This window comes from Podarcis melisellensis, assembly GCF_964234715.1.
Source record: "Podarcis melisellensis genome assembly, chromosome: 15".
NCBI classification, from domain to species: Eukaryota; Metazoa; Chordata; class Lepidosauria; order Squamata; family Lacertidae; genus Podarcis; species Podarcis melisellensis.
The window spans coordinates 31,570,658-31,587,875 of record NC_138532.1 but is presented as its reverse complement, the minus strand read 5'-3'; the positions used below and the strand labels follow the sequence as shown (position 1 = coordinate 31,587,875).

Genomic DNA, 17,218 nt, shown 5'->3' with positions numbered 1-17,218 from the left:
ACAATTCTGCTTAAGAAAGTTTTTTAAATGTTTAATGTTTTATTATGTTTTTATATATATGTTGGAATCTGCCCAGAGTGGCTGGGACAACTTAGTAAGGTATGTGAGGTATAAATAGTAAGATTATCGTTATTGAATGTGACGTCTCTATTTTCATTAGAGAAATGTTGGAGGCTATGTACTGCTCTATCAGGCACGGGGAACCTGATTCCCATCAAGAGGTGTATGTGCAGAAACATCAGAGGGGCCATATGTCTCCACCACAGGGCTGAAAGCATAACAATCTGCTTGCACAGAAGCAAAGCTATCTTAGGACTCCCCACCAACCACCTCAACATCTGCCCAAAGAGGTATGTGGGGATAACCCTACAGTGACCCCAAAACTTCCTTGTGGAAAAGCTCTCGTGTCTCAAAGCACTGATCTTGGAGTGCCTCTTTTAGGAAACACGTGCATGTGAACATGCACATGTGCGCGCACACACACACACTCAGATCACCACACACTGGTTACACCCAGGGAACACATTGGGGAAAAATAAACAGGTTGTTTTTTAATTATGGAACGGAATTCCAATCAACAGATTTATAGGGCAGGGCCAACATCAAGGCCTGGAAGCAGAACTCAATGCTTTGCTCCGGAAGCCTTTAAAGTGACATGATGCACCTTAAAATAAATTAAGGGGGCTGCAGTTCTCTTCTTTTGTCATCAACAGATCTTCACTTCATGCTCTTGGCAAACTCTTCCCCTTTCTTGATGGAAGCTTTCAGCTCCGAAACCGCCTCTGCCACCATCTTCTCTTCAAAAGGAGAAATCTTGCCAATGCCTAGGTTCTTCTCAATGCCGTTTTTCTAAAAGGGAAGGAGGGGGGAAGTGAGGTGTGGGGAGATTAGCACAATGAAGCAGACACTAGAGAGACAAATGTTGCTTTAGCTGGAAAAGTCTCTGTTACAAAGGCCACATTCACACCACAGGTTTAAAACACTATGATGACAACTCCCATCAGCCCTAGCAAGAAAAACACATGGAGGTTAGAGAAGGCTTCCCTAAACTACCTAGGGCCAGGTAATGCTAAAGACCTCCTTTGCAAAATATGCCTGGTGTAAAACCCTTGCCCTGAACTCTGCTCTCTCTGTCCAAGCAAGGTCACCCAGCCCGGCCCCAGAGGGATTTCAATGCCCGTTCACAACCCACCACTTCCTTCTGGCATTGTCAAAGTTATCTCCCTCCTCTGTCCTTTTTCCTTCCACTCTCCCTTCCCCCAGTTTGGGTATCTTGTCTTTTTAGGTTTATGAGTCTGAGACCAAGGCTTCTCCAACGCAATGCCAGTAACAGGCATATGCCTGAAAAAATGGGCAGAATTCGAGAATCAAGTGGTCATAAGGTGGTCTACACATATATGCAAATAGACCCAAGTGTCACCACAGCTCCATACCCCAAACAGCAGTGGCGTGGAGAAATATGGGCACTCGGTTTCCTCTGATCGGACGAAAGAGCACTCGATGACCCCCTCCTTCCCATTCATCGCATCCAGGACGGAGAAAACAAACCGGGCACCAGCATAAGCCATAGAGAGCGTGGCTGATCCTGTTGGGGGAAAATGGGAAAACATTCAACAGCATGGAGGAACACGGACAAGGGGTCTGCCTACCTAACGTGCCAACACAATTCTGAAGCCATCATCTGGACTGATGTGGGAAATGTTCCAGTGGTGAACCCTGCCCCCCACAGGCCAACTGTTTCCCCAAAAGGAATACAGCAAGCTTCCCAGCACACAGCATGCCTCAAAAGATGTATGCTGGTGCAGCCTTCTAGCTAACAACATGAGCTAATAATCAAGGGGTCCTGCATTTGAATCTCACTTTTGCCATGGACCAGCTATTCTCTCTCAGCCTCAGCTGCCCATCTGTAATAGCCGACATGGTGCCCTCTAGATTATTTTTTACTCCTAATGCCTACCATCCCTAACCACTGGCCACATTGGGTGGGGTTGGTGGGAGTTGGGAGTCCAACAACATCTGGACAGTACCACGTTGGATACCCCGATCTGCAATTACAAGGACAGTAATACTCCTCCCCCACTTAACAGGGTTGCTTTAAGACAAGACAGAAAAACATCTGTGGCCCTCGTCTAGATGTGGTTGGAATCCCAACTCCCAGCAGCCAGTATGGTCAATAGCCACAGAATATTTGGGGGGGGGGTTTACAGTCTGATAACACCTGGAGGACCACAGGTTACCCACTCCCACTTTAAAGATTGCAAAATAATGAATTCATCTGCAGCAATGGGAGATGAACTCATCAGCTGAACTACATACCAGCCACTATATGGCTCCTCCTCCTCCTGAACCATTTATTCCCATTTCAGTTGGCCCTTATAGAAACTTTGTTCCTTTTACACCTTACTCCTTTTCCCTCCTTTTCCCTTTCATGCCATGTCTTAAAATCTGGATTGCCACCTTCATGGCACTAACCATCTCATACAGCCCTTTATGAAGTGTCTAAAGTTTCACTGAATGGGAACAAGGGTCACTGGGACACTGCACCACTTTGTCTCTCAGGAAGAATATGAAGGCGGCTGGGGGGGCGGGCGGACCAGCCTAAACTCTATCCACTGGTCAGAGAAAGAAACTGTAGGGACCTTGCTTCCACTGGCCCTGCCACAAAGAACACTCCTAGCTGCCAGCTATTCTGGGACTGCAGAGCTGAAGGGAAGCTCAACACTCTCGCCTCAGCTGGAACATTTTCACCTGCTTCCTTTGTGGTTGCTGGGCTGGGAGAGGGATCAGTCCAGCTGGACAAGAAGAACAAGCTGCACTGCTGGCCGGCAAAACACCTGGTGAGGAAGGGGCACAAGGGGGAAGCCTGCGGCTGATAACTCGCTAAGCCCCACTCGTAGCACTACCCCACTTAAGGATACTACATGGGAATCCAGAGGGGGAACGTTCCTGTGAGTCAACCTACCTGCACCTGCTTTTGCCTTGACAACCTCCGTCCCAGCCTCCTGAATCCTTCCAGTAAGGGCTGTCAACTGGTCCTGAGGGAAATCTACTTTGGGCGTACACTGTAAAAGAAGGAGGAATAGATTTATGATTCAGCTATGTATGAGTCATATATTAAGTTTTGTTTATTTTATTAAAATTATTTTAACAAGTGTTACATGTACCCTGCTTAAGCATTTATAAGACACATCCAACATGTGTCACATTCAGAGGAGACCCACTGAAATTAAATGACATAACTCAGGTTTGCCGGTATCAATGGGTTGACTCCCAAGTAGAGTTTGGCTGGATACAACAACATGGGTGGGGAATCTCTAGCCTGCAGGTTGAATGAGGCTCGACAGAGATTCCTATCTGGCCCACAAGGGTGTTTCCTCCAAATCACACTCACTTGCCCCCATGGGGAAATCAGTAGCACACCCAACCCTTGCAGGAAGTAGAGCCTGAAGGAAGTGCCTCTCAGCTGACAGCCACTGACTTCAAGCTTCTGGCATCAACTGCGTCACTGAGCTCCCCACGCAGAATTTTGTCATCGGTCGATCAGGAGCATTTTAATGTGCAAGAACAAAAGAGCCTCCTGGAGCACACCAATGGTCCAGCTAGTCTAGCACCCTGTTCTCAGTGTGGCCAAACAGCTGGGAAACCAGCAAGCAGGATCCAAGCGCAAGAGCACTCTCCCCTTCCTGTGGTTTCCAGAAAATGCTATTCAGAAGCATGGCTGCCTCCAACTGTGGAGGCAGAGGATAATCATCAAGGCTAGTAGCCATCAATAGCCCTCTCCTCCATGAATTTGTCCAATTCTCTTTTAAAGCCAACCAAGTAGCCACCACTGCCTCCTGTGCAAGCGCCCTCTGAACTCACTATCACATGCTCTAAGATAAGACTGACTGTAGGGCTTTCAGCCTCTCTTTCCAATTGGTCACATAAGCCTTTCTCTTCCCATTCATAGCCAAACTCTCCTGGAAGGCTCTGCAGCTATACTTCCGATAACAGACACTTTCCCCACATATACACACAGGCAACTTTTCCAGAGCCAGAGCTATCATGAAACTCTGGAACAGTTAGGACTCTAACACAGACCTGAGAAATCAGAGGGATGATAGTCTTTCCTGCATGGCCGCCGATCACAGGAACGTTTACACGAGCTGGATCCAAGCCCTGTGGAAGAAAGGCAGGTTTCAGCAAGAATCTGTAGTCAAAATCTGCAGCAAGCTGGATGGGCTCATTGAGAAGTAGGAATTGGCACGCTGCCTCTACCACAATTAGCAGCAATCATATGAACTTAAAAGGCCAGCAGACCCAACAGTATTGCAAGTACACCAGCCCTTTAAACTTGTGCCTACCGATGGGCTGGTAGCCAGACGGGCTGGTATCAGTTTAAGGACTGATAAAGGCCACAATAACACCATACATTTAAAGCACTATGACCATCATCGCTTCCCTCAAAGATTTCTGGGAGGTGTAGGGTTTTTTTGAGGTTGACAAGAATTGTTATGGAAACTCCTATTCTCCTCAGAGCTAAACTTCCCAGTGGTTTAAAAGCCAATCCTCTTCCAATGGAACTCTGGGAACTGTAGTCTGAGAAGAGGAATAGGGAGCCTCCGAACAACAGTCAGCACCATTTAAAAACTACATCTGTCATGATTCCTTGGGGGAGGTCGTGCTGGCTTAAAGTGGTATCACAGTGCTTTACATATATGGCGTGAACACAGCCAAAGATTGGTACATCCACTTCCAATCTGGAAATGATCTGATGCATGTTGTTGTTGTTGTTGTTATTAAAGTGTAAAACTGAACTGTTGAATTGAAAGGAAGGTTCTGGGCACCAATCCCCAAAATACATGTATTATGTACTTTTGCATGACGGAACGTACTTTTCTTTTTTTTAAAAAAAAATTAAATATATGTGCATGCTCTTTGCACCTGCAGATGGATTGCGATGATACAGAACCAATATTCCCAAGATCCCGACTTTCATTTTATGATTGGGGGGAGGGGTGGGAGTTCCTATCCCTCATGGAACTGAGAAATGCTCAAATTAGTGGGAAATGTTCGGTTAAGACTTGGGCCCTTCCAGGGCGTGATTAAGAAGTGAGGCTCTAGCACCTCTGCCATTATGTCTCTCCCAATTCCCATGCCTATCTTTCCGTCCCAAAAAGAAGTGGTAAAAGGCAAAAACCTTTATAAGGTATATATTCAATTTAATTTGCAAAATGCAAATGAACTGCAGGTGGAGGCAGAACGGAAACATCAAGGTAACCCAACACTGCAACCCTGAGAAAAAGCAGGTATTTAAAGTGCCCTGGCTGCGAAAGAGCAATGAGCACAGATTTGAGAGGCCTGATTTCTGGAAATACAGCTGCACACTTGAACCCACAATCTGTGCAACAGAACTGCGCTCAGAGGTTCTTCGGCCACTGCTTCTTCCCAACTCCAAGAGCGGGCTAATAATATGCGGAAGATAGATCTGGAAATGTTTTGGCCTGCAGCTGAAGTGCAAAGGAGTAAATCAAAACCACATCATGGGATTTCTATTTATTATCCCTGCAACCTTATGCCAAGGTGAAGGGAGGACATGCTGTTCTGTTTCAGCGGACAGCAGCTGGCCAGAGATCAGTTTTTCTTTGGCCCAGGACAATAGGCCTTCCATGTCTTTCACAAAGTGTGCCTAGCTGGCAAAGAGATCACAGGGCGTTGAAACGTCAAGCTGCCTTTTGCTTTGTGACTAGACAGGCAGAGAAGGACCCGCAGAATCTAAGGAAGTTAGGGTGTTGATTATCCTAGCAGACCCTGAAGCAGCAACCAGGCTGTTGAACGCCAAACCACCCAAGTAACAGCTAATGTGTCACCTAGGGAAGGATGTCTGCCACCCAGTCAACAGCCTGCTGGGCATGGCAGCTTACAATTTTTATAGGTTTGATTCAGCCGTCTGTAGTTGCAGAGGAAAGATTAAAGGGTACAAGGAATCCAGCTGTTGTTCAACAACAGTTCAACAATATCCAGAGGGCACCACGTTGGATGCCCCTGCTTAGGTGTAATATGATTTGCCCTCTTGACTGGCTACTTCCTCCTGCAGCTGCTACTCTCTGAACCATGATTCTGTTCACAGTCCCTTGTTTAGATTATCCACATGCTGGAAGATAAGTCCCAAATCTGCACTCAGTAACAAAATTTGTAGCATTAAACACTGGCTTAAGAAAATTAAAATCCAGGCACATTTTCTACAGTAGAGCCATTTCTGGCAGGAGTGGAGGCAGCTCAAGGACTTATGAAAGGACAGAGCCAAAAATTCATTTTCTAATTGGGCCTGTACCACAGACAGAAATCTGGGGAAGTTCCATCACCACAAATCCTTATGTTACAGTGAGACTTAAGGACATTAATGGAGTTCTAAACGCCAAATGTGAGCCCAGACTGCAACAACATACCTTCAAAACAAAAAAAATTCCTTCCAGCAGCACCTTAAAGACCAACTAAGTTAGTTCTTAGTATGAGCTTTCGTGTGCATGCACACTTCTTCAGATACAGTGTATCTGAAGACTTCTTCAGATACAGTGTATCTTCTTCAGTGTATCTGAAGAAGTGTGCATGCACACGAAAGCTCATACCAAGAACTAACTTAGTTGGTCTTTAAGGTGCTACTGGAAGGAAATTTTTTTGTTTTGACTATGGCAGACCAACACGGCTACCTATCTGTAACTGGAACATACCTTCAGTTCAGCCACAAAAGTGTTTGCTCGAACAATGTCCAGTGTTGTGACGCCGAAAATTTTGTTGGGGTTGTATACCCCATGCTTCTTAAAGACCTCAGAAGTAATTGGGATGGTAGAATTGACCTGAAAGCAAAAAGAAAAAATCATTGCCCTTTTAAATGCACAAAAGCTCCCTCTATATCAGGGGAGAAGAGAGAAAAAGGCACACACCTGTTTCCCAATCTGGCTACGGTCAGACACACTGCACTCCTTTACTCACAGGCAAAGGCAGGCTGGAATTTGCTTACCGGATTTGCAATCACACAGATCATGGCTTCAGGGCAGTGCTGGGCACAAGCGGCTGCCAGGTTAGCAACAATGGTGGCATTCGTGTTGAAAAGGTCATCACGGGTCATGCCTACAGAGCACAGTGGAGAAACTTATTAGCTGCTTTCCAGTATCTATCTAACCCCCATTCACATGAAGAGAAATCACATCATAGGTACACTCATAGATAAGTCCCCAGCTGGGCACTACACACCAGAGAGTCTGTGGGATGAATGCGGCCCTCCATATCTCTCTGGCCCTCAGGGCACTCCCTAGACCATGCCTCTCTCTGCTCCTGCTACACACCCACCACAAGTGCCTTTGAACTGTGCTAATGCCTCTTACTTGCCTAGAAGGCCAATGGAGAGATGTGGAGACTTCTGCATGGCTGGAATGTAGTCTACCACACCAAAGCAAGAGTTGTATATCCATTCCCCTGCCCATCACTGACTGGCAGAAGGCTGCCCATGAGGGAATGCAGTCCCTGGGCTGAAAAAGAGGCTCCACCTGTGCTGTGGACATACATGCCCCAGGAAAAGGAAGGTGCCTCCCTTGTCTGCAACACTATTGCACTTCAGCCATCTCTGGTTGCCAGCATAGAGCTGAAGCACCCCCTCTGGCAGCAGCAGGCAGCAAAAATTTTGGCTCTTCCTGATCCCCACCAGAGTGAAGGGATGAATGACGCCCCTGGTGGCAACTTCACACCGAGCGCTCCAAGTACCTCTTAGGCCCAGTGTAATTGTGCAAGCTGGGTTGAATTTCAGGATCCAGCTGCACTGCACTGAACCACTCTGAATGCCAAACAAAGAATACCTCTCCCAAAGCTGACAAAAGAGCAGGGTCTCTCCCCGAGGCCTCACGCTGATTTTCCCCTCAGGTTTCAGAAGAGGGCAGGAGCTCTTGACAAATTTAAATTAAAAGGCATGGTTGCCAGAAGTTGGCAAGTGTGTCTGTGGATGCCTGCAGCACTGGGTAGCCCATGAGCAAAGTTCTCTAATGTCAGATGGTGACAGTGGCAGGAGGCACAACCAGTGGGTAAGAATTTCCAGGAAAAACAGACTTTGCACTGCCTAAAAAGGTTCCAGCCTACCTCTCTCCTCCCCCCAAACATTCTTGGACTGTGGGGATTAGAAGCACTGAAGGTCTGCAGGAAGGAATTTAGATCAGCAAATGTTGGACAAGGCAGCAAATTATGGGGACATAGGAAACCGCCTTACATGGAGAGCTGAACCAAAGGTCAGTCTAGCTCAGTGTTATCTACACCTTGACTAGTGGTGGCTCTCCAGGGTTTCAGGCATCGATCTCTCCCAGTCCTAGATATGCCAAGGATTGAACAATGGCCCTTCTGCAGTCAAAGCAGGTGCTCTACCACTGAGCTATGGGCCTTCCTATGGCAACTGGGAGAAGCCTGGAGAATAGAGAGGGAGTGAATTAATAAAATATTACAAGCTATTTTAAGTTTGCTGAGCTTTCTCTTCAGGCCATTCTGCTGCCAACTGCCCGGTGGGAAGACTCCCAGTTACAGTTTATGCATGCTGACGTTGTTTATTGTGGTTTCTAAAAATACAGTTTAATGTTTCCTGTAAGCTACCTCAGAAAGCAGGATATAAATAATTGTACACAATAAATAAAAATAAAATACAAGGTGTCAAGCGCTTTATTCCAGCTTCACTGAAGAGCCACCAAGCGAAGACTTATGCACAGCCCTTTGAGTCTAATAGAAGCTCAAGCAGGAACTGTTTTGATCATTGACCTCCAAGGAGAGGCAGAGGTACGAGTTTTCCCGGAATACTATACCTATTTCTCAGGCACAAAGTTGAGTGCCTCAACAAGGGCACCGGGAGATGCCAGGTGCATTCACCCAACAATCCCACGTGACTTGGCACTCCCTTTAGAATTTCTGTAGATTAAAAGACTTACCCGGCTTTCTAGGAACACCGGCTGGAATAACAACAACTTCGCAGCCCTTCAGAGACTCTGGCAACTGCTCAGGTCCTAGGAAACCTGAAGTGAAAAAAAGAGATAGAGCTGGATTTACACTTTTCTATTGGCAGATCATTCATCCAGATGAACTCAACATGCTGAATTATGTGTGTGTGCAGGAACTGAAGACACATTTAGACCACAACATGAGCGGTGCTTAGGAATTTGCTGTTGATGAACCTAATTTTTTCTATTGTTTATTTTAAAAATAGCATCCTGAAGCAGTATTCCATTGCATCAAGATGCAAAACTTTGCAGCTTCCAGTCAATACTCAACACATTTCTATGCCACTCTTCATCTAAACAGATTTTGACAATATAGACAATACATTAACTAAAACCCAATACAACATTTATAATTAAAACTTAAGACAATGCACGCTAACATCAGGAATCAACATTGAAATATTCACCCTGAAGATCACACAAATTAAAATATCTGGATAAATAAAAACGTCTTACCCTTCATCTTAAGACACGGGCAGGCCAAGATGCCTCTTCAGGTAAGTGGGTTCCTAACCATTTATGGCATTATTAACAGCACTATGCACTGATCCTCAATGGGGCATAAATATAGGCAGATTAAGAGCTTCATAGAGCAGCAGCAGCAGATAGCATGTCATGCAAGCTAGCTAGCCAAGCTCACTTACTCAAATTGGGAAGGCATATTCATACGGTGGTGGGGGAGAATCTACAAACAGAGCTCTGAGCTGAAGCAAGCTCAAGCACCAACCAATAGAAGCCTCTCCATAAGCTTTATATTATTTTTAATTAAACCTGCAGTTGAGTGTGACTGAAGCTTTGTCCTTCTCAACACGGAGATAGGGTTACTGTGGAGAACAAACTACGAACCACCCTTTGCTGCTTGCTCAATTAATTCAGAGTGTGGGATACTGCAAATGGGAATGTGTTTCTCTCGAGGCAACCTTCCAACAGGGAGTGAGAAACTCATGGAGAGATTCATAGCCACTGCAGCCGCGCACACACAAACTTGCATTTCTTACAATGTCCTCCAGTAATAAGAGGGCAGAGGTAGATCAGGAGAGGTAGATAAGTAGATTCTCTGTCAGTGTAGTTCCACCTCCCACCAACGTGACTCATGGTGGGAAATGGAAGGATGAGGCCAAAGCTTCAACTCTGCTAACAGCCACAACACAAAAAAGGAACCACCCTGCTCTCCCTTGTTCGACACTCCAGAACATTCATGGGTTTGCACTTTAGCACACAGATATGCCTTTGCAATAAACACAAATTACACTGATGCCACATCACCAGCCTGAACACCCTTTGCCCAACCGCAATTATGACAAGCATCTCCACCTTTTCCAAAGCATGGAAGAACAGGAACTTTTCCAAGACCTCACACACACTTTTCCACTGGGCAAGTACGTTTATAGGAAGCCTGTAGTGGTAGGTAGCCCAAGACCTTTCTAGTTTTTTCAGCATAGCAACCAGCCCATTCTGCAAACTATTTGACTCTGTGTGCAAAGCTCTGAAAAACCTTGTGGGGATAGATTAGATCTACCACGTTTGTCTGGCTTTGGATGACACAATAAGCAGCAAGATGACACAACCCAAAAACAGAAGCAAATACTTCTTAATCCCTTTCTACAGCCACACCAGAGAAGTGCCCAAGCCAATGGCTCACTGCAGCTCATTCTTGCAATGCTAAACTATGGTTTAGTGTAGGGGTGGGGAACATTTCTCAGCCTAAAGTCCATATTTGGTCCTACCTGGCTGTGCTCACCTGGGTACTGGGTGCAGCACCAGGGCAGACTTGAGGGTTGGAGAAGGGGAGTTTCTGTATATAGAAATTCTCTCCCCCTCCAGGCTCTCTGTACAGTTTTGCCAGGTGGCGAGAATCTAAAGTGTGTATTCCTTGCATTGGACGATATGCTGATGACACACAGCTCTACTTCTTCTTTATATCGGCAGGTGTGGCGGTGGATGTGCTAGACTGTTGTCTTGCTTCAGTAATGGACTGGATGAGAGCCAACAAACTGAAGCTCAATCCAGATAAGACTGAGGCACAGTTAGTGGGCGGTTCCCTAGACCGGATGGATGGGAGGTTGGCTATGAATCAGAGGTGGGAAGCCAGGATCCTCTAGTTCCTGCTGTACTACAAAGTCTCATCAATTTCTGACCACTGGCCATAGTGGCTATGGCACTGGGAGTCCAAGTTAATCCACATCTAGTGGGCTACAGGTTCCCTGCTCCTGTTATGAATGATTATTACAATCATTTAGAGAAAGCAATGGACTGGATAATCTGAAGCTGAATCCGGAGAAGACTGAAACACAGTTAGTGGGTGATTCCCTGGACCAGATGTACCCTCATAGGGGTACTTCTGAATCCATCAATGTTGCTTGAGGCTCAGGTGGCACGAAGCGCCTTGTCAGCTTCCGCTAGTGGCCCAGCTCACTCTAGTTCTAGGGAACGCGTATCCATTATGGGTTCTTACAACCAACTACATCTATAAATGCTGTGGATTAGGAGCACACAAATTATATTTAAACACAGAGCACTAGGCCAGAAGTTTAACCGGCAACTCATACCTTTCACTTCAGCTCTCGTTTCAATGTGGCTGAGGTCAGCTGCTACACCAGGAGTGTGGGCAATATCATAGAGGTTGAGACGACTGATTAAGGGGCTGTTCTTCAGTAGGAGAGAGAGAGGTTGGCCAATCCCACCAGAAGCACCAAGCACGGCCACCTTAGCATTGTTCTAAGAGAAGGCAAAGAGAAGAAAATGATTTAAAATGGAATATTCTCAGGCGCTAACCACAAGTGATGCTCTTGTGCAGAGCTTCCCAAAGCTTTACATGGTCACATCACATCCTTCATCATAACATGAAGAACATCTGCAGTTTGCATGACAGCCTGGATGCCCTGCGCTGGCTGTAGTGCAAACCTTATGGAGGGTACCAGATTGGCAAACGCTGCCATATAGCGTATGTCGAAATCTTGCTTCATCACCCAACAGTTCCTGTCTCACTTCTGGAAACATAAAACAGTACCCCGGTTGTCCCAAACACCAGAGGTCTAAGTATTTGCCCCATCCAAGGATTTTTGAACATGCACCAGAGATCAGTAAACAAATTACTTTATATGTTTATGGCAATAGCCAAACAAACTGGTATTCTCTGGTTAGAATTTGTAACCTTCCTGGAACTAAAGATCTCAAATTGGAAAGAGCACCCTATATCCTACACAAGAGTTTCTGGGGGGGGGGGGAATATTCTGCAGCTTACTAAATCACCCTTCCTTCAAATCCTTCCTTAAGCCCCACTTTTTCAGCACAGACTCTGGCTTGGCTGGAAAATGAGCACCAAACCCTCCTCCTTCATTTCTTTAAGAATTTCCCACTATATATTAGCAGTAATTGATTAGGGACCATAGGAGACTTGTAAGCAGCTTTGCTGATAGACAAGAGGGACTTCTATCCTTTGGCCAAGGAGAAGTTAAGCTACTGCCAAGTTCTCCAATTACTTCCATGGCAGACTGATGCCGCTGACAGTGCAATTTTGAAAGAAGGGAACTGCCAAGACTACTGAACCAAGCAAAGGTGATCCCAATGCCTGCGTTACAGGTGGTTAATAGCCCAAGGAGGAGGGAAAGGAAAAACATTGAGGATAATATTGGCTGAACTGCTCCCCCTGCCTTTGGAGGCACTCTGACCTCAGGGCTTTGAGACTCAAAATGGAGGATTTTTCAAGGTCAGCAAGGACAAGAGGATTCACAGGCCAGATTAACAAACTGGATAACTTTCTCAGGGCTTGTATTAACAATTGACAAGAAACAGAATAAAGCTGCCTGCCAAGTCACACATTTTATTCCTTAGGTGGAATGCTCTGGTGAACAGAAAGCCCTGTCTCATCAAGCCAGCTCACTGCACCCACAAAAGCTCTTGTCACAATAAGCTAGTTAGATCAAGGATGGGCAACCTGCGCCCCTGGCGTCTAACTGTGTGTGTGTGTGTGTGTGCGCGCGCGCAGGCAAGAAAAGAAAAATGAAGGGGAGAGAAATAGAAAGAAGGGTTGGCACGCAGTCCTTCCCCGATAGGTTGTCCCATGGGAATGTAGCCTTTCCCCTGCCCAAAGTAAATGCTTAAAGAGACACAGTCACTGCTTTTCACCTCCAAAGATCTGCACATACTTTAATCCCCCATTCTCCACTATTACTTCTAGAGTCCAGAAGATGGAAGGGGGGGAATTTCAGTTTGAACAAGCCAACTAGACACATAAAGCTGATGTGTATTTTAATCCATAATTTTAGCTTAAAATACCATTTTAAACTGTTGATATTATTCATTTTGCTTTTTATAAACTTGTATTTTAAATACTTTGGTTGACCATTTTAATGTGCATTTTATATTGTTTGCAAACCACCAAGAGATTTAATTTTCAGTTAAGAAGTATACAATCTTTGTTAAATAATTCAAAAAAGTGGCTCCAGGTTTTTAGAATATTTGGGTTTGCCCAGATATGAAGCTTAGGCCCTCACTGGCGCAGATCAGACTGACTGGATGGACAACGAGTTTAGACTAGCATTTCAAATAGAGGACACTTAAGATACTAATATTTTACAGTGTCCCATTTAATGTTAAAATGCGCTGAGGAAGCCTCTCCCTCTAATGAGCTTGAGCCCCATGCCACATTCTCAGCCAAACCAGGATAGCTTCCTGCTTATGTATCTTGATAAATGCAGCTGTGCAAAACTATTAGAATCATATAATTGTAGAGTTGGAAGGGACCCTGAGGATCTTCTAATCCAGCAATGCGGGAATCTCAACTAAAGCATCCATGACAGATGGTCAACCAACCTCTGCTTAAAAAACCTTCAATGAAGGAGAGCCACCGTCTTCATAGGAAGTCCATTCTCTTGTCAAACAGCTTTGAGTTCAAAGAGTTGCTAGACTTTTCCACAGCTCTAGCCACTGACCCACCCACAGGGGTAAAATATAGCCAGCTGCAACACAGCTCTTTGCTACATTGAACTGCCTTCATCCACAGCCGATCCACCAGGCTACATCTGTGGGAAGCAAGGCAGCAATCCCACCACCACCACGTGTGCCTGGAACCAGCTGCAATCTGGCTCCTGCCCCTCCTAGACCTGTATCATGCCATGTCTGGGGCTGACGGGGAGTTTTAGTCCAAAACACCTGGACAGAAGCAGGTTGGAGAAAGATGACTCCCCTAAAGACACAAGCAGACCACCACAACAATAACGGTCCACCAATTGGCTAAAACATTCAAGGAAGCACTCCTGTGCAGTTTTTTTTGGACCGGTTCCACTGAAAATTCTGGACATCTCTAGTATTTGTGCTGCCTTGTTTTTTACTGGTTTATTGCACTAATTAATTTTATCCTATTAACCGTCTTGCTATTTTATAATGAGTCTGGCTACAAATCTTTGAATAAATAGAATTAAGTGGAGCAAATGGGGGAAAGTTGACAAAAAGTAACAGGCAGGAGCAAAAGCCCTGCAAGTTGAAGGCCAGCAGTGAACTGAAGAGTAACAAATTCTGTCTCCCACCTCCCTCCCTCTGCAAAGCCCAGGAATTTAATGTAATCAGAGGCCACTGATATTGCAGAGCTTTCTGCAGCGAACACAGATGATTCAGAAGGGAGTGTTTTTGCTCCAATGGGAAGTAGCGGCAATTGTGCAAGAACAGGAGAGCCCCAACCCTGAAAAGAAATGAGCAGAAATGTTACCGTTAATAGGTGGGAGTTGCAAAAGACTAGGAAGGGTGAAAGGTCTGTAAAGTAGCCAGGATGAGGGATGTTGCAAGAAATTTGTACAAATTAAATGCGAGGCCTGAACTTGTTAATGAAGTGCTTTCCTGGCAAACAACCAAGAAGCAGAGCACTAATGAGGAACAAAGCCTAAAAAAGTAATAGGATGAGAGTCCTTGTGTTATTCTGAGAGGCGCATCAAGCTAAAAGGAACTGGTGCAGACAATGCCATGAAACTATTTATTGACCACAAGGTCATTTGCCATCAGGAACCTGCCCCTCCACCAACACACACCTCTAAGTCTTGCTGCTTCCATCCTGTATCCCCAACAAAGTGAGGCTCATTTCCTCAGCAAACCTTCCAACCATGCTAGCCTGACTTGTGCTCCTCCCATCACTAGTTTGAGTCTTCCCATCCCATTCTGGCACTGCCAATACAAGTTCTTCCACATCTTTTTTTCAATCTAGCCTCTGCTCAGTCATCTGCAAAAGGGTCATGTCATTCCTACCATCTGAATGGGACTTAAAATACAGTATTAGCCCAAATCTTTATCTGAACTGGCTTTTCACACCTTCCTGGGATTATAGGCAGCTATTCACACTAAGCAATTTACTGAAGATCCTTCCAGTGGACTTTTAACAAGGAGTTCTTTTCCCCCACCCCAAAAGCACATTCCTCCATTCCCAATAGAATTTCCTCACCAAGACTTCTAAAGCCTTAGTCAAGAGACTGGACAGATCAATTAAAAAACATTTTGGTCAACAAACAACATTTGTCAGAAACCATAGATTCCTTCTGGAAGTAAAATTTATTTATTGCATTTATATCTCACCTTTTTTCTCCTAAGAGCTTGAGGTGTCATATATTGTTCTCCCTTTCCCAATTTAATTCCCACAACAAGTCTGTAAGGTAGGTTAAGCCGAGAGGCAGTGACTGGCCCAAGGTCATGGCTTCATGGCTGTGGAGATTTGAACCCTGTTCTCTCCCAAGTCCTGGTCTGACACTCTAACCACTACACCACACTGGCTCTTGGTGTGAATGAATTAAAACGAATTATTTTAAAATGAATAAAGAAGACTACCACATTTATCAAGGGGATGAATAAAACAATAAGACAAAATGTTTTAATTATAATGGTCTCATCCAGGACACACAGCTGTTTTTTATGCAACCTTTCTCCTTGCGGAGAGACACAATCAAGTAATAGCAAAGACTGCAAAATTCCCAGCAGCTGCTATTTAAAATAAGGAGCACCCATGGTGCTCTCTGAATCTTACCTTTGTATAATTCTTAATCTGAAAGCGTTACCCGCTCAGTTGTGTTTGTATATGCCAAATGCATTTCATATAAAAGCTGCAATGACTGCGAGCTGCAGCAAATAAATGCATATTAAGACAAAATGCATCAGCTGCATATGCAAATGAATGGATTACACCTTCACTCAACATCAGGAAGTTTCTCTCTCATCTGTAAGTGTATGTGACTGAATGAATTAACCAACCCAAAAGGGAAAGATGAAGTCAGCTATAACACCGAGCCAGTGTGGTGTTAAAGACCTGGGGGAGTCCAGTCCCTGCAGGAAGCTCTCTGGGTGACCTTGAAGGCCAGTCACTGCCTCCAAGCCTAACCTACCTCACAGGGTTGTTGTGAGGATGAAATGGAGAGGGAGGAGAACCATGTGCACCACCTCGAGCTCCTTGGATTAAAATGCAGCAGAGTAATAATAAAAATAATCAAGTGGGCAACAGCCGACCAGCCCCCGTAACCCCGCGGGGTGCAGCGCCACCAAAACCTGGCTGCCTTGCACAGCGCCGAGCACAGAACAGCCCAGACGCATGCGCACTATCTCATTCAAGCAGGCCCAAGCCACGGCTACTCGCTGCCGCCGCTGCCTCGTCCCACGTCAGGTAACCCTCGCGGGCCCCCGTCGCCTCCCCGCTTCAACTACCTGGGAGGAGGTGGCGAACCCTCTGCGGAGCGCGGCGGAGGCGGGCCGGGTAAGGCGGGAGAACATGGTCATCGGCTGCGAACGGCGTGGGAAGAGTCGGCGGCTTCTTTCTCCTTCGGGAACGACCTCCAGGCAGCGAGGGCACCGCGAGACTTCGCCGTCGTTGTCTCGCGAGAGCTCGGTCTCTTGCCGCTTTGGGCTTTCCGTTTCCACGCTCGCCGCGCCCACCCAGTTTAAGCCCCTCTCGCGTTTTCTCGCGATGTTTTTGCACACTGCCTCGCAAGCTATGTACCTGTCTGGGAATTTGATTCATATTTATATATATTTTTTAAAAAAATATTTTTTTTAAAAAAAAAAATATTTTTACACATTTTATATATGTGTTAATATAGTAATCAAAAATACATTTTGGCGTTGGTGGAAGAATCTTACACACATCCACACACACCTACCTACAGTGAGTTGCAAACTCAGAGTAAATCCATTTAAATTAATGGATTTAAATGTAGATGCAATTCTAATCCCATTTTCAT

At 45.5% G+C, this 17,218-nt stretch overlaps 1 protein-coding gene across 1 annotated transcript; it reads right to left on the bottom strand.

Annotated features, from left to right (window-relative positions):
* Window positions 1-530: 530 nt before the first annotated feature.
* On the bottom strand, window positions 531-16,845 carry MDH2 (malate dehydrogenase 2). Its single transcript, XM_081890631.1, has 9 exons — window positions 16,686-16,845; window positions 11,558-11,726; window positions 8,940-9,023; window positions 7,001-7,110; window positions 6,711-6,836; window positions 4,081-4,158; window positions 2,963-3,062; window positions 1,434-1,585; window positions 531-849 (listed from the first exon to the last, which is right to left on the bottom strand). Exons 1-9 carry the CDS (start codon window positions 16,755-16,757, stop codon window positions 718-720), a joined length of 1,023 nt encoding a protein of 340 aa, XP_081746757.1. The 5' UTR covers window positions 16,758-16,845; the 3' UTR covers window positions 531-717.
* Between the last annotated feature and the right edge of the window lie 373 nt (window positions 16,846-17,218).